The sequence below is a fragment of the Argopecten irradians genome, chromosome 10 (genome assembly GCF_041381155.1).
Source record: "Argopecten irradians isolate NY chromosome 10, Ai_NY, whole genome shotgun sequence".
NCBI classification, from domain to species: domain Eukaryota; kingdom Metazoa; phylum Mollusca; class Bivalvia; order Pectinida; family Pectinidae; genus Argopecten; species Argopecten irradians.
This window is the reverse complement of record NC_091143.1, coordinates 38,815,143-38,836,016: the sequence shown is the minus strand read 5'-3', so window position 1 is coordinate 38,836,016 and position 20,874 is coordinate 38,815,143. Positions and strand designations below refer to the sequence as shown.

The following is a 20,874-nucleotide window of genomic DNA, read 5'->3' as shown; positions in this document are numbered from 1 at the left end:
GATATGGGTATAATGCTGTTGCCTTTCATGTTATTTTGGGCCGCATGCAAATCCAGCAGAGCTGGTCGTTTGTGATGGTAATTAACTATAAAAGAAGCAATACGACCTAGGAATATGTCTGTGAAAGGTTACCGTGATCCATTGTCTAGCACCAACCAACCATGGTGACACTTCATGTATTTTTATTGCTAGGGATTGTGAACAAGTTTTGTATTCTATCAATGGGGCTTGTAAAAGTTGACGCTAGATGTGTGCATGCATGCTACTTATTCAAGCCCTGTGACCAAGAGAAAATATTATACCACATGTAGAGAGATAGCTCGGAATACGTGTGATATCATTGTTACCCTGTCCCTGACAAAACACCCGATTCTATAACATAATATGTGTAGATAGCTTCTCATTCAGGGGTGACCTGGAGGGGGAACAAGGCCGTGACATATTGACTCCGAGTAAAGGTGTTGATCAGTCAGGAACATCCGACTTGTTACAATTTTTAATAAATAAAAATAGATATTTTACAAATTGTATCATTTAATTGTTCAACAAATTTTAATCTATATATTTAAATAAATCTATATGTTTTTATCTTTAAAATAAATGACATAAATGAAAAATATGTTAGCTCTGGGTTTTTTTCTCTGCGGAAATTTCTTTTCTTCATTACAAACATAATTATATATAAATATTTTATTTAGTCTTTTGAAAATGAATGAACGAAAATGTGAAAGATAAAATTTGCGTGTAAACTTTATTTAACAGGAAGTGATAAATGTGATTTGTGTATCGGTGTTATTTTTCGGTCTATTAATACACTAACAGTGATAAAATCGTAGCAGTTGACAGGTTACACTGCATGTGTGTATATTTCAGCTACACAAGCCAGAGGCACATTTTAATACACCCAGCCAGACTAACTTTTGTCCCTTGCAAACTTGATGTAATACGGCGTGCCCTCTCGCCGCGGTTCGGTCAGGTCATGCCCGCATTTCTGATAAGATTGCGCAAGGGTTGTGATGGTGTCTAACTCCTGCCTAATAACAAAGTACACACCGGTGACCTCAGACTGAGGTCACACACACACTAGGTAGAATATACACCAAGCTTTGTATATCGTCTGTTTATTTTTAATAGAAAAAGTAATCAGCAAGTTCTGTAAAATGATAGTGTCCCATAGTGGGTCAGTCACCCACACTGTATCACCACCCTTCATACAAGCAGACAAAGTTTGTTAAGCCACATTTTTCTTTATGTTATGGTATTATGTGGTAATCGCTACAGCGCGAAGCAGACGATTTTCCCCGAACAGACGTGAACACTTGATTCTGAAAGCCGAGTTCAATATGTAGACTAACCTCCCTCCTACTTGACACGTAGGGGTTGGATTTTTCCCCTCCTCCTAGACTCGTGCCGATTGGACCAGAAACTAACATGACCCAGGGCAGATTATGAACGGCTGCAAGTGTGCGCAGGAATACGAGATTGATTATTGACAGACGTACAGAGGATAATAAATGGCGCGCTCAGCCAATGGGATCGCCTGGCCGTGTGCAGCGGCTATGCCCCCGATGGTTGGGGGCTATGACCAAGGCACAGCAATTGTCACTCAGTTATACACTTCTTGAACCTAAATGACATCGCTTTCCTTATATGGAAGAGTGCCATAGAAACTCAACAGTTTTAATACTAGTGTCAGAGTTCAAAACATACAGAGTGCTCCTTCAGGCCACCCACTCCTCACATGGTAGAGATCGCGATTACTCCGCGCACAAGGCTCTCGCTGTTTCATATCTGGAGTCTTTTAGAATATGATTATATTTACGATCCGACACATGGTTAAAGGTTGCCTCGTGGCGTGCTCCGTGGAGCTATGATCTTCTACGTGAACAATGTTAGGTTGTGCTTCCTAGGAAAGTGGTAGTAGACAGTCGTCGACTAACAACAGCAGATGACAGCAAGTTGACTTGATCAGTGGAACGACGAACTTACCCGGTTGGTTACTTGACCCTTGCTTAATTTAAAGACAAGACACCAGTGTATGTAAACTCTGTCAAAATATAATGGCGATGACGGCATCACAGGGGAACCCTGTTACTGTCACCTCTTGGCCACGGGACCCCACGGAAGACTTAGGGACCACACCACCCTCGGCTGTGCAGCCCCCTGCCCAGCCTCCGCCGGTCACTCCTACGGCTGTGACCCCAACACAGCCACCACCCCAGACACAACCTGCAAATGTTCCAAATGGCACCGCTACGACACCAAATGGCACATCCAGTTCTCCAGAGGCTAAACAACAACACATTGAATGTGTGGTGTGCGGAGACAAGAGCTCCGGGAAACATTATGGTCAATTCACTTGTGAAGGGTGTAAAAGTTTTTTCAAAAGGTCTGTTCGGAGAAATTTAACTTACACGTGCCGAGGGAATAGGACTTGTCCGATTGATCAGCATCATCGAAATCAGTGTCAATACTGCCGTCTCAAAAAGTGTCTGAAAATGGGGATGAGACGGGAAGGTAGGTCGCGCCCTTGTCAGTCTGGTGGTATCAACTCACTTGTTTTGCCCTCGGCTCCTTCACAGACCCTACCCTTTAACTCCGCCATCGGGAAGATGCAAGATCAATGTGCAGGTTAAACAATTTACAAAAATAATCATTCATTTTCAGAATAAATTCTTGATGCATGAAATAGTTATACAAATGATCACAAATCTAAATTGTCTACTTCTTCTTTTAGTTTAATGATAAAAATATCTGCTAAATATTTAATTAAAAATCCCCAGTTTATGTCCTGTGTTACGACTATTCTGATACGTGACAAAATTATCTGTAGCTTAAGTTATACTATCCCGCTATTGAATACGTTAAAGATCATTATTGCTGATAAAATATCTTGTTCCGGCTCGGGTAAATAGCCATGTTAGGTGGTGCTACTTTCGTTTTAACTGTAATGGAGAATGTTCATTCAGGCGACAAATCACAACCTGATCAACTAATAAAATATCATCAACAGCGATGCTTCAGTGATAATGCAGTAACACGTGGCCGGTTTAAAATTCAAATAACTAGTTTTTAAACATACAAACTAAAACGTTTTATAGCTTTTCATTATCACGAGAAAAAATATAGAATGAAACAAAAAATAGTGAATAACATTTATATACGTAGTTATAAACACACATGAGTTTGTATTAGTTATGTAATACAACTGTCTATATTTTGCCTACGCCAGGAGCCCATCAAATATCGTATAAACATGACCTTTACTAGGTTGGCTGATTCCCGGTAAACGCAGGTGTCTGACTAAGAGGCTTATGCAGCTCCGTGCACCGTGACTTCCGAGCCAGACCTCTGCCCTTTTCCCTTGTTGTGTTACCCCAAAACCTTACATGTTACACAACGGTCTCCTTTAAATCTAAGCCATCTCAAATCGTCATCATATCTCCTTATAGAAAAATATATATGACTAAAAGGAAAAGTAGATATTTAGTTTGTGATTTAAAGTATTTCTAACCTGCATCTTTTCAAACCAAAAACATTATTTTAGAGGGTAGTTTAAACTACTTGTTTTATTTTATTTACCTGCAAGCATTGATCATTATTTTCTGAGTTTGGTTGGGCCTCAAAGGAATTTAGCCTATATTTGAAATGACTTTTTTTTTGCTTCACTGTTTTAATCTATTTATTTTGTATATTTGATGTGATACATTGTCTTTGTGAAAATAAGAACCATTAATACGATATAGACTCAGCCAGGACAATGTTTGTGTAATCGTTAGAAAATATTTCTTTAACGAAATTGATCAAGATACTGATGCTGTTTTATTTTATTTTCAGCCGTACAACGTGGTAGGATCCCACCTACTCAACACCCTTTCCCTGGTCAGATGGCCTTCGGCAGTGGGGACCCGTTGAATGGCCACACATATCTATCCAGTTTTATTTCCATGCTTCTAAGGGCTGAACCCTACCCCACTTCCCGGTACGGGCAGTGCATGCAGACGAATAATATTATGGGAATAGAAAATATCTGTGAACTTGCAGCAAGACTTCTATTTAGTGCAGTTGAATGGGCAAGAAATATTCCATTTTTTCCTGATCTTCAAGTTACGGACCAAGTGGCTCTTTTGAGACTAAGTTGGAGCGAGTTATTTGTTTTGAATGCCGCTCAATGTTCCATGCCACTTCATGTGGCCCCTTTGTTAGCGGCCGCCGGCCTCCACGCGAGCCCCATGGCCGCGGACAGGGTTGTGGCTTTTATGGACCACATAAGAATATTCCAAGAACAAGTGGAAAAACTAAAGGCACTGCATGTCGATTCTGCGGAGTACAGTTGTCTCAAAGCTATCGTGTTGTTTAGTTCAGGTTTGTACAAAATTAGTTTACTTTCAAATATTCTGTATTTTTCGTTATTATAACATTACATCATAAACTTTTATTATTATTTTAGTTTTAATAAATACAAAAATGTGCATATGCCATACAACAACTGAGGTTATGGAAAAAAATAGTCAAAATGATACTTATTTTGGTTCGTTATTCTCATAGTCTGTCATAATTATTGATCTTTTATTAATACACATACCGCGTGCGGTCACAGTTGAAACAATTTAGATTAAAAAATCGCCAAATGTATTAACGTTATACACCCTATAACGAGCCTGATAAGGACTCCAAGCCATTGTTACAGGACACAATTTCTGAATACTCAGCTTTTGTATCACAAACACAATAGTTCACGCTCTAGTGCACAGCATGGTGGGATCCGCACAAAATAATGACTTCAAAGCTCACATAACTCTATTTCATTTAATATGTTTCACATTATAGACTTTGTCTAATTCCTGTTGAACTGTCTCTAATTTTGTCTCATTTTATTACAAAGTAAAGTCGACAATTATCGAAACTTTTGTGAGACCAATTAAATGCATTAGACCCGAATAACATACCCTATAAAATTCTCAATGAGGATCATTATTTCTTCCTTAACAAAGTTGGAGAGATATAGAATTATTTGATGTTGACGTGTCCATGGAGACTAGTGATGTTCACTTAGTGATGTTTTGTTTTAGATCGCAAACCAGAGCCAGTTCCGTCACAAAGACCGACAATGAATGGATACAGTAAGTACTCATCCCTTCCTCAATCTGTCTCTCCTCATATTCTTTTGTCTTTCATTGAAGTATTTTTCTTCAATCATCAAAATTTTACAATTTTCAAAAGCATACTTAACGCTTAAAATAATATGTAAATGTCCTGCAGTTGGTTTTGTCCCGATGACGGACACACGGAACTGGTCTGGAAAACGAACAGCTGATTATTATATTATTTTTCACATTCTTACTTCATACACAATATCACCATATATATAATATATATATATAATTATGATATTAATTTTAAAAATGAAATGGCAAAAAGCGTGAGCCGATTAAGATATATAATTACAAATATGGTCAATTTCAGTTTTAAAGTTTTGAAGATGATACTAGCTAACCGAAAATAAATAATATATATAAAATTATCATTGTTACTGAGCTATGTTATAATGTGAAATTTATTATTAACTTCAAATATTAAGTAATTATTTTTGTGTAATAAATAGCTTGATGACTTAAGAAAAGTAACTGTTATACAAATAATCAAACTGCTCCGTTGTTATACATGTGGACGATATATTTTAAAATTCTTTATCCATAATGTTGTGTAATTATACACAATTTGCAAACAAAGTTCAATATTCATTGAAATTAAATATGCTAGTGAATACTTTGTGAGTAGCAAAATGTGTCGATTATAAATTGATTTTCTGAACATATGTTTAAACTAAGCAACTAACAAGGACTCAATAGCTTAATTAATGTACATGTATAAATATCAATACAAGATAATCATTTGTTGAAATAAAAATCTCGAGGGTTACATAAAGATTCTTCAACATAACATATTTGTAGAATACACCAAATAAAAAATCAGGAATTTCATGTTCAATTCAACAAAACGAAAACTAGTATAAAGTATATAGATAATTCGAATCCTTGCAATGAAAAATGTAATTCTAAATGCAGAGAAGTGAATTTGAAGATTTCTGTTTGGAAGATAAGTGCATTATCAAATAATAATTCCAAAGTCTTGGGTATTAAAATATTTTAACCAAAGATAAAAGAACTGGCGCTTTTTTTTTTTTTACAAATGTCACTTATTTTATAGTCAATGAGTAAATTGATGTAACAAATGGAATGTTTAGTTCAACCATACCAAATAAAAAAAAGAATTTTTTACCACGAGTTAGTTCGAATGTAAACCAGCAGGCGCATTTGATAAGGAAACTCAACTTATTACAATGAAAAAAAATTAGAAAAACTAGTGATAATTTTCATTTGTATCTAAATGTTTTTCCCTATTTGACATTGTGTCTGGTAGGAACGTCTTGTATTTGATGTTGAGTTTGCCGTCTGGGTATACTATCGCTGACAGACAGAGCAGGATGACACCCAAGTGACTTAAACACTGTGTCCTCCGACGTTGTATATCAAACAATATTACCTAACCGGCTATGTACCGAAGCACAGCTGGCAAAAAATCAATGGCCTCCAAATAGTTCACGTTATTGTTACTAGTACACACCTTGACATCCGTGTGGTATATACAATGTAAATAAATTAGCTCATAAAGGTTGTATAAAGGCAATATTGCCCCAGCTCAATTCTCACCTAGGGACACATAAGGATCATTGTCTACAGTAGCTATATGACATGATTTTCATTAATAAGGTATACTGCTTAAAGTGAAGAAGAGAAAAAAATTGAAGCGTTTTAAAGATGAAAGAAATAATTACACATCAAATTTAATGTTTTCTGCATTATTGAATGATAAAATAGGTCTATAAATATAATTTTCGTTATTCATCTTTTGTACGACATATCAAGATTTTTGATACCATAAACTTGTGCACGTTAGAATATCCTACTATCCTTTTTTGTGAATAGCATTAATTATGAGATAAAACATATCTTTATCTATTGTACATCCTTCATAACAGATGATGGTGTTAGGCATTGTAATCAATTGTTTGTTAGTGTGGCCATGAAGTTAGTTTTTTATTAACAAAAAAACTACGCAGACATGTGACTGATAATTCAGACTCCCTGCCAGGCATATGCACCACTTCTTTAAACCTGATATATTTACTTTATAGTGTGAGGGACAAATTGGTAGTAAGGCTTGATAGTGGGTTGATGAGGCTGAGGCTAAGAACCTTCACTTTCCCACGCACTTTCCGTCTGGACTTTCATCGGTGAATTCATGGTCACCTGCGACCAATCAAAATTATCTCCTTCTTAAATAAACACACGTATCAATTAATGTAAACACGGTAACTTAATATACTCAAAGTTCAATTTGGTAAGCAGCTAGGCAAAACGAATTCACAATTTGCTACAATATCATCCAGTCCATATATAACTTAAGAATGGAAGCTTTCCTTCCTGCATGAGTTACAGTGTAGAGCTTGAATCTGGAAAGCAAATCAATGTTATTTAAATTCTGAAGATGAAAGATTTAAGTAGAATTGTTTCTTCATTACCATCTTCAACCCCGTTGAGTGCCTTCATGTATGTTAACACATCATAGACCTGCATGTTCAGAATACTTATATATTGGACCCCCCAGAATGTCTACTTCAAACCAAATGCCCCTGAACAGATATAGTCAGTCATGTGGAACGTTATAGGGAGTTGTTGTGACACTTTAAGGTTCTGGTGAATATCCACCGGGGAAACTTTATAGGATATATCTTTAGGTTGTAATTTATTTCCAAGACAGACATCAACTTGGGGTGGTATGTAACGTTAGGGTGAGTTTTAAGAATATCTAATGATATTATGACAAACAAGTCAACTAAATGTGTAAGTCGTGCAATATCGTATTAGAATATCTTGTCACATGTGTTCAAAATCAAACATTTGAAAAATTCGTTTAAAGTTCTTATTCTAGACCAAGTGTGGCATGTAGGATTAGATTTAAGGATATTTAATAATATTATAAGCCTACGAAATGTTCAAATCATCCTATATTATATAAGTAAATCATTTCACATAAGTTTAAAATTAAAAAATTGAAAAGATGGCGTTGACAGTTCTTATACTCGACCAAGTAAGCTTTATGCTTTCCTCTCCTGTACCTAAAAGTTAAATTCAAATGAGAAGAAAGCTTGATAAAGTTACAACTCTAAGGTAAGATCCGATCCCCTACCTATAACATCCTATGCTCACCCCCTGTACATGTGTTTATTAGTAAGGCTCCAATTATTCAAGTACAGTAACATTTAAATGATCGATGGGGAGAGAGTGATAGCAAGAACCCCACTCTTAATTCGGTTTAGAGATGGTCACGCATTGCGGAATTGAAACTTGGCACAGTAGTAGATTAATTACGGAAGTTATCGCTCGGCAAGCGTAATGGGGCGTTATTTTAAGTATTGGTAATTTCATTATCTTCAGGGTGATATATACATGAGCGCAAAGGTCATTAAAATCGCCATACAAACTGTCACACATGACGGTAAATGGCAAGTAAAGCGTATGTATAATAATGTAAGGGCATCGTGGATATCATAAATGTCCACTTCTCCTCTGTCAGCTGAAAATGAATAAATAATAATGCCAATTTCACCAAAAGGTCTAGCATATCTTTACACTAGGTTCTTGATTAAAGCACCTTTCTTTAAAATACTGGAACTAAATGCGCGCCGCAATGAAAGGACTTAACAGACCCTTCGATAATTTGACCTAGCATGTATTTCATCATGATATGTTTATATCATTTATAAATGTATATAAATATTACTACGGATATCGGGTTATTCTTTAATCTTGCTCGCAGCAGAACAAGTCGATTCAAGCTTGTGCGACTTGGCCGGGCTCCAGACTTTTGCACAAGATTTGTTGTACGGGTTACGTGAGAAGGATTATGTCAGAGTTGAGCAACTGACAAGAAAGATATGCAGTACTAACGACCTACTGCAGGTCACAGGGCCTCCCTTCTGTCGGTGTGCAAGAAAGCAAGTTTACAGTAGATAAAACACTACTTCTGGCAAGGTATGACTTGTCGTCTGCTAACACTTAACTATTTTACTACACATGCTAGCATGGGTAACCTCAACATCCTGTATGTTTTTATATCAGGAAATTCATATCGTTGATTTAGGTATGTGTTAGAATCAAGAACAATAAAATTATCGTTGACTTTTCGTCAGAACAATCACACGTTAGTGTTGAAGAATCATGAAAAAAGTTAATATAAACTCCATACGCTGGTGTTGTGTTATGCAATACACGTATATATCTCCAGGTGTATGTATATAGCGGCTATACTTTTAAAATATACAAAAAAATGCGTCTGCTAGTCAGGACCAGCTCATATACAGTATCCAGTCAAACAGACAGAACGCATTATTCCCGCCATCGTCCAACTTTTGACAGTTTGAAATATTTCATGTTTCCTAAACTGTCAAGCTCATGAAGCCGACATTTTGTATATGTATTTGACTAGATGACACTGGCCTGCCTTGCAAGGACTGTCATGGTCTACAGATTACATACATATACACTGTATGTTGTGTCTAGCAGAGAGAACTCCTAGTCCTTCCTAACATTTAAATGCACGGAACCCAATTCTTTATATTCACGTCACGTAAACAACCCTGAAACTAAAACATGCTATTGTTAAAACATGACTTCATTTAACTAGAAGGTTCCCTATTGGACCATTACAACCGATTCAACCTCTTACACATATTACTCCTGTATTCATCTAAGTTATTGAAAGTAGACTGGCAAGTCAATTTTGATATGTTAACTAGGTCAAGCTTTTAAGTATATATACATGTGCGTGTCTCGTTTTAAAGGTTAGAGGTCAAACTGCAAACCCGACGTGTGCCATCTGTTTCTACAGGCTGTTAAAAGAAGCTCTCGATTCATATCGCTGTATATGTGGATTTTAATTTGACCCAAATCAATACGAATATATCTTTATGCATGTGATGTGCTATAGATGTAACACTTTGTGTTATTACATATATTTAACACAGAAAACCATAACTTCTGATCATTTTCTCAATACCTATTAAAATATCTAAACATTAAAATTACATAACCTGTCAGAAAATAAAACGGTTTGATAGCGTAATATAGATTTACAAATGCATATTCGCATGGTCTACTATGCTAAGATATCTGATATTACCGCCGTAAACATTGTTTCTGTAATAAATGTATTCTTCTCTTATATAGCACTAATCCAAGTGCTTGTATAATAATATGGCATAAATAACAATTTCACACTGTATATGTTGCATATACAAATGATGCAAACTTCTTTGGGAACAATGAAATAAAAAAGGTCATAATATCTAATAATTCTGTTTTAGGCTGTTTTAGGGCGTCTTGGTCTGCACACTAAGAGTATATCTACATAATTCTAAATAAGTCTATAATAAACTAACAGTAAGAATTCAGAAAACATTTTTTTTTCATGATAAAGTATAACTGTAAAATAGTGATGAGCTACAAATGTTTATAAAAAATGAACGGTACTAAAGACTAGAATAACATTTGTGTCTCCCTCAGATAGAACCAGTGTCTGTGGTCAGTTTGTATAATATAAAACATAAATCAAATAATTCACGCGGAGCAAAGTTAAAGGTGAAGAAAAGAGATCCCTGAAATAGTACGAACTCTGGGTTTCATCTAAAATATCCGGGTATTCTTGTCTAATATATGGCAGATGTCCAATGTCATATTCCATTATTTTCTAGTGTAATTTTTATACAAAGGACATCTTAATCACAAAATATGAACATGAAAATAATGAATTAATTCCTTTAATTTCTTTTATCTAGATATATGTTTAACCTTTTAATAGTCTTTGAATGCTAAAGGAAAGCACAGATTAACATGATTATATTAAGGATTAATTTTCTATAACGTTTCAAAACTTTTAATGAAACAAACTGTAAATGTAAGTTTGTATTTATATATATCTGATGGTTATTAAACAGTAATAAAGATATATTCATTTTATATATCAACATGAAAGTAATAATATACTTTGTTTAACCTTAAACATTTTGATTCAGTCATTTAAATAAAAAAATACAATATCTGGGTGCTATAATCATTCATACTTAATGGAGCATTTTTGTATGTAACTTTAGGACCGTTTTCTTTAAAATAACATATGAAATCGTATATCGAAGGATACAAAACCAATGTAGAGAAAAATAAATAACTATTTCGTAAATTCCATAAATCTTCATATATTTCTTCAAAACACAAACTTCCAATTATCTGGAAAAATTAAGATTTTTACACAAAATCGGAAATATTCTGTACACAAAATATCAAAAATAACAGTTACCTGGAAAACTTCTTATACAATATAACAGTTATTGGGAAAACACTTTACACAAAATATCAGTCATAGGAAAAATTCTTTACACAAAAAAAATAAGTTATCGAGAAAATGTAGATCTTTACACAAAATAACAGTCACCGGAAACTCTTTACACAAAATAACAGTCACCGGAAAATTCTTCACACAAAATACCAGTTATTGGAAAAAAAGTTAGATCCTCACTCTGAATGGTTTAATATGTGACAGATGGTTACAATAATGGGACAATCGTAATTGCCTTAGATGTTAATTTCCAAACGGCTAACATTTTCTTCTTTTTGATATCATTGTATACTGTGCCATCAAAATTGTATAATAATGTATTCAAGGTAAATGAACTTCTCTGCTCCCAACTAGTAAACCTTAAATGTTACCAAACTTTATAATCTTAATTATGATTCTTCTTTGTGTATTAAACTGACTGGGTGGTTTGAGAGGTTTAAGAGTAACTCTGTTTTACTGCAGTATTCTTGAAAGAAATTTAAAAGAGACCTTGACATTTGAATTTTAACACTTTTACGCGTTTGCCCCGCTGCATGATTATATGCAGAAAGAGAAAGTGTGGTAACATGCCCGCTCGTCTAATGACAATGCAAAACCAGAGTCATTACTCGCTAGCTATCGTTTTGTTGTGTTGAGATGTAATTTTTACTGACATGACCGCAATTGTTAATTTCTCAACACAACGCACCAGAAGTCGGTTTTAATAAAAACCAAAAATCAATAGCAGAGATAAATCCCATGCAGATCCCATCGGAGGGTTGGTCTTGTCGACCGCTGTCGGTGGTGTTTTCTTTCAAATTATGCAATTCATATTCTCTGTCATAATTTAGCTATGTATGGATTTCAACAATGAAAGGATTTAGACGTAATATCTTTCCCATTTTCGTAAAAATCTAACGTAACATTTACGCCCGAGTTCTGTATCCTTCTTTCTCGCGGTGTTAGTAAGCGTGGTGTTGAAGTGATTACCCAGTAGTGAAAGGCGCGAACCTGACGTTTTAAAGAATGAGGTTACGTGAGGGTGACCGCTTATGACATTGCTGAAAGAGACACCCTTCATTAATCCAAGGCAAACCAATACAAGCCTCGTTCTGTGTGTCAGACATGCCAGTGCACTGCTGCATCTGGGAAGCATATTCACGAATATAAAGTCCAGGGACAACATTCAAGTTCTTGCTGGAGTTCCACGTGTTAATTGTATATGACAGAAAAGAAGGGCACCGTAGAAACAAGAGATTAAGAATGCTCAAGTACTGCATTTTAAAGCTAATAGAGGCTTTGTTGCCGCTAAACTCATTGTTTAAGACTTTCAGAGTGACAATGGGTTGCCATATTCTTTTCATTTTCTGGTGAAAGAACCATAAAATAATTATCTCTCTGGAATAAGGACGTGGTAGTTAAAAGGCTATGTTTCTTCTAAGTGTAAATATTTAAAAGAGCTAAATAAGGTTTTAAATACGAAATCTTTTATGACAAAATAAAAATTAATTTTGTTTTCTTTTAAATTAAAAATGGATACTTTATATGATCGAAATCGTTTTACCGACGTCTTTTGTAAAATCAAAATATGTCTTCTTCATATTTCATAATCGTACGAGAACCAAGCTAATGCATTTATTAATGCATCTTTTTCACAATTTTCTAATTGTTCGCTGTTTGTCTACGCCAAGATTACATCAGATAATAGCAGATAATATCACAAAGAAAATATAAAAAGCTATTCTGCTAATAAAGAATTAAGATTGATATCGAAATAAAATCATGTAGCGTTTATTTTCCTCATAATAGATTAACATGGATTTTATTTAACAAATTTAGATAGATTGGTCGTCAGTGGGGCATGATAAATGTTTTGGCCTTTCTTGGTTGGCCTTCCATTGTTAGATTTTTATATAGCTACGCCTACTTTCTATCCGATCATCAATTCTTGTTGATAAGTCACTTAGAGGCTACCGTTACAAATATCATTGAAGAATAAAACGATAAACGTAGCTCAATATGAAATCAAATGAATGATCATGCAAACTGCAGCGGCAAATGATCTATGACAAATGAGAATATATAAATACTAATTTGTTCATTCAGGTGTTTCAACCTTGTAGCCCAGATAACAATCAATAAAAAGCCAACGCGACAGTAATCAACTAAAGGCCATTTCACGCTGAAACTTCATAATTTCCCAACAGCGGGATCGCCACTTAAACATTTGTTAATAGTGTCCGCTAGTAATATTAGATAGCAAAACTGCTCAGGGATTAAAAAAGGATTTAGTCATTGAAATTTTATCACGCTACTTCTGTTTTATGGTGCCATTTCTGATGATTTGACTATTTGTCAATAGTTTGATGGATTTGGTAATGATTTACATCGTTTAGGGAAATATAGTGATTAAAAAATGTCACGTTCTGTTTACACAAAACATTTGTGCACATCAATTGACATAGTATCGAACACAAATAATCAAATACAAACAAATCAGCCTTTACGCTCTGTTGATCGTATTTAAGGTAACGAATGATCTGTTTGCGGTTGTATGTGATTGTAAACTTAATCATTTATTACAGAGTCGGAAATGCAAATGGACTGTTTAACTGTTCCACATAAATCAGGAAGTGAAATCGATTATCATTTATTGAGTATTTCTATACATGATATGAACATCACGTAAATCACTTGTAATGTTAAATGCAATTTATCAAGTATAAAGTAAGGAGATTGTTTTAATTATGATATTTATTGCAATATAAAAATCACGTTGAAATCTTCAATATACTAAATATATGTATATAATCTGTATTTTAAGTAAACAATTGTATAAAAATGTGATAATGTGAAAATAACCATTTGTATTTAAACGAAATGTATGCTGTTTTAAAATTTAGAATTGCAGTTATATTTCAATTAAAATATGAAATATTTAATATTATTAATAATTGTCATTAAAATGCTCATTAAATTTGAGTGTTCTAAATGCACTGTAAAAATTAATTACACATATTTACATTTACCGAGAGCACAACACGAGCCATAGGGCGTACAGTTGTGCTGCAATGATACAGATTAGCAACAGACATAACAAAATACCTAGGAGTTATATAAATAGTCTGTGCGCCATAGAGACAGTACAATATGCAGCGCTGAAGTAGAATGGTGTGTTGTGTATATAGGTATAGCCATTCGTTCTGTCTGAGGGGTATTACTCTGTGCAATATTCTGCAGTGTTATCGGCCGAACACCCCAGACACTGCATAACTAAGCGCAAGGTTAACCCTACCTAGACTCCTATACACGTGTACCGTAAATATATATATATATCTGATATATGTAGCGTCATGTATATATTTATATTCAATGCCATAAAACTCTTATCGACTATCTCCAGTAAACTTTATACTTGACACTATGCTAATAAAATTATTTTTCTTACATTGAATTAAGTTCTTAATTATCACATTATTTCTTAAGATATTTAAGGAAATTGAATTAACATGCAAAACAGTAGCAAATTATTTAAATTTGAATTGGAATAGAGATTTTGTTTTTTTCAGACTTTATTGAGACATCTTGTGATATTTTAAATGGGAATTGTGATACTTTGATGATTCGATTTTTAATTCTTCTAATATTTTCGAAAAAAATTTGAAATGTGTTATCGGTAATTTAATATTGAACAAATTATACGAAATATTAAGTAATAATCGAACAAAAACCTGTAATATTGAACATTAAATACACATGGGGTTCACACTTAAAAGTCTAAATCTTCAGCTAAAATAAATATTATGGGATGTGAATTTACATGTATATACAAACAACGCGACATGTTCGTAAATAAATATGGTTTGTGTTTCGGTGAAATATAAATTATTCTAAAATAAATGAAATTGTGAATACGTTAAACATTGGTGGTCGGTATCAAAATAATAATGTCGTAGTATAAGCAACATGTTTTACGAATAAAATACCAATTAGTCGTAAAGCAATCGTACGCAATTAATCTAAAACAAAGGATAATTATTTTCACATGTATTAATAACACTATTTCCCTGATTGGACGCAAAGAGTTTTAAGTTTAATCTGATATTTCAAATGAAATTGATAAGTTTAACTTGAAATAAAAATATTAATATCGATAAGAAATTATTAAAATCAAGTATGTCTGAAAAAAAAATAAAAAATCTTTGTCTAAATTATCTCCTTAACAAAGAATAATTATATATATTTCAAATGAACAAAGCTCATGATTATTTGTGCACCGTCAACATATAGACGATTAATACGGAGTTTCACAAATGATACACAAAATAAAACAAAAGATAAAAAAAAATTATATTTTATAAAATGGGAGTTAAACAATGAGTATTAAACCCCTATTTGTATTCGGTTTTTCCAGTATTTGATCCCTAGAAAGGCCTCATTCCGAGTTCTACGCCACACGGGTATTATATGGCGGGCTGGCCTTTTTTCTGTGAAATGTTTTTAGCTCGTTAACTCTGGAGCAATGTAACGCCTCCCAGGGTTAGATGTTATCAGTTTTGCCCTCCTATGCATGGTTCGTTACGGGTCAGCTCAGAACAATTGATAACTAACGTAAGGTGTGTACAAAGGGCCATCTAGCCACCTTAATTAGTCTAGAACAGCACACGTACATTAGAAATATACTTTTTGATTATTCTTTATATGCTGTATTGTTCGCCAGGTACCTTTTTAAAATATATATGACAATGAACCTTACACGTGTGTCCTTGCTGAATAATTTATTATAGAGTCTTCGTATGAATTAGTTATAGACATCTTCATTACTTTGTGTAATTAAAGAAGATAATTGAAACTTTACGATCTGAATTGAAAATCATTATTTGTAATACATATACATATTCAAACTAGTCTCCTCAGACAAGGATCGGAACTAAATATATATTTAAATAATTTGTATTCGGATACCTTTTTTGTCTTAAATTAATTTTGAAAATAGAATTGATCACGCAGAAAATAAAATATTGAAACAAAATAATCTTTGGTTAATGTTTTCCCCTTTAGAACTAAACCACTGATGTAACTGTAATTAGGTTAGTTAATAACTTGGCAAGTAAACAATTTCTCATTTCTTATTCTTCGGAAATATAAGTCATATTGATTAAAACGATTAATGATGTTCGTTAATATCTTACAAGTACGATTTTCTTGTAGGGTTAAAAACTAAGTTAACATTTACATTTAAAATTGCGTTACCTTTTCAATAAACAATTATTTAAATGCATCACTTTTAATCTTGACGGATTGTAGGTTTACTGTACTCTAGTGCAGTTCTCCAACAACATATAAAAACCACATCCCTGCTACATCGCTGACATCAATTGTTGTTCACCGGTGATTTACTGCAACAATATTTATATAATGATCAAACTATCAGCAATATTACCCAAAAGTTTGCATAACGTCTACTGATACGTTTATGATAAAGTTTTAGGGGTACACCGGCACATTCGTTGTAAAACTGATGTGTCACTTCTTTAATAATAGTAATTATTTAAGTCGTAAAAACCAAAATTCTGAAATTACAAGCTGAAGCCCATCTCTTGTCTTCTCTTGTACTTGAGAATTTGATGAGAAAACAATACGCCTGTTCCCTCTATTCTAATGCTTGTTTTATTACAAGTACCTTACATCTAAAAGTACATATTATTTATCTCGCATGGCACTGTCAATAAAATCTAGACATCTTATATATTAGTTTCCCCCTGCATTTTACATAAAACTTCATTCAAATTCATAGACTGAATTTCCATGATAGTAATTTGGGTGGTGTCTGTCATGAATTCTATATATAATACAACACCACATTTTTACTAAAATGCAATGTAGGACATTTCTTTTTAGATGTAAAGCGATCTTATTATCATTAGATAAATTTAATAAAAGAATATACATTGAAAATGACGCATGCCATCTAATAGGTTGACTATCAAATGACAATGGAACTACAATACAAAATGTAAAAACAGTTCATGTCATGATTTCTGGTCATTTGTACTTATGTTATTGATATGTACCTTTATACAACAAAAACAAAACATGTGCTAAAATGATATCAAAAGTGTTTAGTTATAAGGATTATTTTATAATGGTATCATATCGTAAAGGTTAATTATAAGGATTATTTTATAATGATATCACATTACACATGTTTAGTTATGAGGCTTATTTTATAATGATATTATCACATATATGTATTGATGAGGATTATTTTATAACGATATCACATCACATATGTGAAGTCATAAGAATTATTTCAAATGATATCACATCACATTATAGGGATTATTTTAAAATGATATCACATCAGATATGCTTAGTTATAAGGATTAATTACATGTATATCTATTATCTTTTCTTTACCATGCCTGAACATTGCTTGTTTATTATCGATTAAAGAAAACATCTCTGACAAGATATTGCATTATGTTGCATCCTGTCATGTCTGTGTTGTTTATCTCTTCAGATGCATGTGGTCTGTCGGATGCTAACCACGTGGAGAGTATACAAGAGAAGTCACAGTGTGCATTGGAGGAGTACGTTCGCAGCCAGTACCCGAACCAGCCCACACGATTTGGCAAGCTTCTACTGCGTCTACCCTCACTGAGGACCGTCAGCGCCCAAGTCATCGAGCAACTCTTTTTCGTTCGGCTGGTAGGAAAGACACCCATCGAAACTCTCATTCGAGACATGCTGCTCAGCGGGGGGTCATTCAACTGGCCGTATATGGCTATACAATGACAGCTACAGTGAAAAGGTAAAACATCCGTTTTACCGCCAAAATGTTAAATATACTACTCAACTCCTAGTCTTTCCAAAAGATTATTCTTACATATAAAATCTTCAAGGTTTTGTTACGTCTCAACAAGAGCACTGTCCCCCGTGACGTGTGGGCGCGTGCTTGTGTTCTGCTTGACATGCACCTATCCCGTGCTGCTTGTAGGAAGACGTGGACAGGTGTCGAGGACGTTAAAGGTTGTTATTCTACACATACTCTGAGTGACGGTAGGCCACTTCCGAGTCCCGCGTACACGCACTGATGTGATTCCATTCATATTACTCAAGATTGTCTACAAGACAAACGACATTTATCATTTACATCCATTCTCAACCGAGTAGGGCAGCGGAGACCGCTGTGTATCCCCTGTGACATTTATTATAAGTCATATAGCGAAGGCTGGTCAGCCAGGGGTACCAGGGATACGCACCAAGACATACGCTTATTCATTTCTAGTATTATACAGAAGATACTGGAGAGTATCTAAAGTCATGTTGCAGTTGTACAAAAGAACATCTTCTCTGGTCTTCCATTTCATAAGAGATTATATTTACCTGTGTTCATACAATACAATTGGAACATTATTATATACAAAATCTGTAGTGCATTGTTACCTACGATAGCATTGGCCTCTCACAAACGTTATAAACGGTATTATATGAGGCGACCTAAGTGGTCGGGTTATATCTTTCTAGGAAATTATAGCATTATTAGTATCCTTCCGGAACTCCAGGAACATGCTCATTGTTCTACTGCAACGAAGAACATCTTTATAAAAGATGTTCTAAAATAAACTATTTCCGTGAATGAGGGCAGCTGTGAAAGGACTTTTATTGGATACCCAAATGCTCCATCACTTCATTTCTTATTGATATTTTGGGGCTCAATAAGTAGTTAAGGATAAAAGTAGATAAAACTTTATGTTTATATTGTATTGTTTATATGTTCATGAAGGTTCCAAACCTTGTTGTGTGTCATTGTTTATCATATACATGGAAATACTATCTTTTAAAGTAGTATCTATCCTTTCGTTTGCATCCAAAGAATCAGTATCTATATGTTTATTTGGATCTTCAGAAATTTCCAACATATAAACTGTACATTTGTTTCTTCACAATCATTATTATTATGATATTTTGTGCGGCTAAAAGCACAAATACAAAAAAGCCGTATTAATCGTTTTATGTGTGTCTTTTTGTGCTATTTGGTTCAAAACCATTGTTTATTAATAAACAAATTAAGTAATGTTTTACTAATACATTTTTGGAGGAATGAATTTATCATTTTTTCCATTACTATTCCTGTAAACAGTATATAGAACGAACATAGAGTTAGAGTGACCACCTCTTGTTTCTTATTGGTAACGATAGGTGGCGCTAGTAAAGCTGCTGAATACAGCACCATCTACCTTGTACTAGACGCAATTTATAAGCTGAAAGCTGACACCAAAGGTTTTTGTCATGAATGTGAAATATTATGTCATTTATAAAATGTATAAATGGGTTGTCGAGTGGATGTGCGAGTCTGTATATGTAATGTTTGTGTAAATGGATCCCTATATTTCGAATTAGATTCGTATTCTGGATGTATGGGAGAGGGTTGTGAATCAGAGATTAGTGTTCTGCTATTACTCGACAGATAATGTATTGTTTCGTGTTGTGCTACAAGTGTCCGAGACACTCGATCTACCTACTGCTTATACTTGATTAAAGTGTTGTAAACTCGCTCACTTGTTGACCACTCATTTAACTTACCACCGACCTACGATTAATATCCTACAACTGACCCATGTGGTCATAGAACTCGCAACTAAAAGGTACAAGATAATACACAGGCAATATTTATTCACGTGAATTTCAACATGAATTTCACGTGAAGAAAAAAATCGCGTGAATCGGGAAAAAAGTGAATTCAAGTGAAAAAATTTGCATGAAATTCCTTTGAAACATTCCACATGAAATTCACGCACAGAAAGATTTCACGTGGAGAAATATTACCTGTGTATGTTGACATAATCACAATGGTAGAAAAATGTAATGACGCGTGAAAGTAACCAGGCGTTCCGGTGGATCTAGCTTTATCAATATAACATCCGCCACACAAGATCCATGCATCAAGGCAGTCAAATTAAACCCTGGAAATTTTCCATAATTTCAGAATATATTTCATAGCAAAAATAGATCCGTCTTTTCTCCCTTACATACTACCAAACATATCAATTTGAATATTAGAATTTTTTTTAGGTTTCCGATATCTAAGATAAAGTGGATTTAAGCTTTTTGAAACACACATGTTAAAGATATGATTTCATTCAGGAGGCTTCGATAGTTATTGATCAATTAGTTGAGTTATGACGCGAGATAGTACCAGATTTTGTTGGAACGTTCGTTTACAGTTATTTTTTCATGGAAACAATCCAGAAGATATAAATAGAAAAGCAAAACAGGTAATGTTTTTGCTATATGTTATATCAGAGTAATAATTATAACTGCATCTTGTTAATTCAAATAATCAACGATATTTTGGAATTTTTAATTTGTTTGACATTACATTTACGTCACCACATGCACTGGGCACTATGACATAGGAAGAGATTGTTGATT

At 34.0% G+C, this 20,874-nt stretch overlaps 1 protein-coding gene across 4 annotated transcripts; it reads left to right on the top strand.

The window, feature by feature from the left end:
- The first annotated feature begins 1,284 nt into the window (after window positions 1-1,284).
- Window positions 1,285-19,995, top strand: LOC138333858 (nuclear receptor subfamily 2 group F member 1-A-like). 4 transcript variants are annotated; one of them, XM_069282487.1, is made up of 4 exons: window positions 1,297-2,631; window positions 3,838-4,365; window positions 5,073-5,123; window positions 17,960-19,995. In XM_069282487.1, exons 1-4 carry the CDS (start codon window positions 2,061-2,063, stop codon window positions 18,232-18,234), a joined length of 1,425 nt encoding a protein of 474 aa, XP_069138588.1. In that variant the 5' UTR covers window positions 1,297-2,060; the 3' UTR covers window positions 18,235-19,995. The 4 variants fall into 4 exon arrangements, with proteins under 4 accessions (XP_069138589.1, XP_069138588.1, XP_069138591.1 ...); XM_069282489.1 differs by having other exon boundaries at window positions 1,629-2,517; XM_069282488.1 differs by lacking the exon at window positions 5,073-5,123 and having other exon boundaries at window positions 1,285-2,631.
- The last annotated feature ends 879 nt before the right edge of the window (window positions 19,996-20,874 follow it).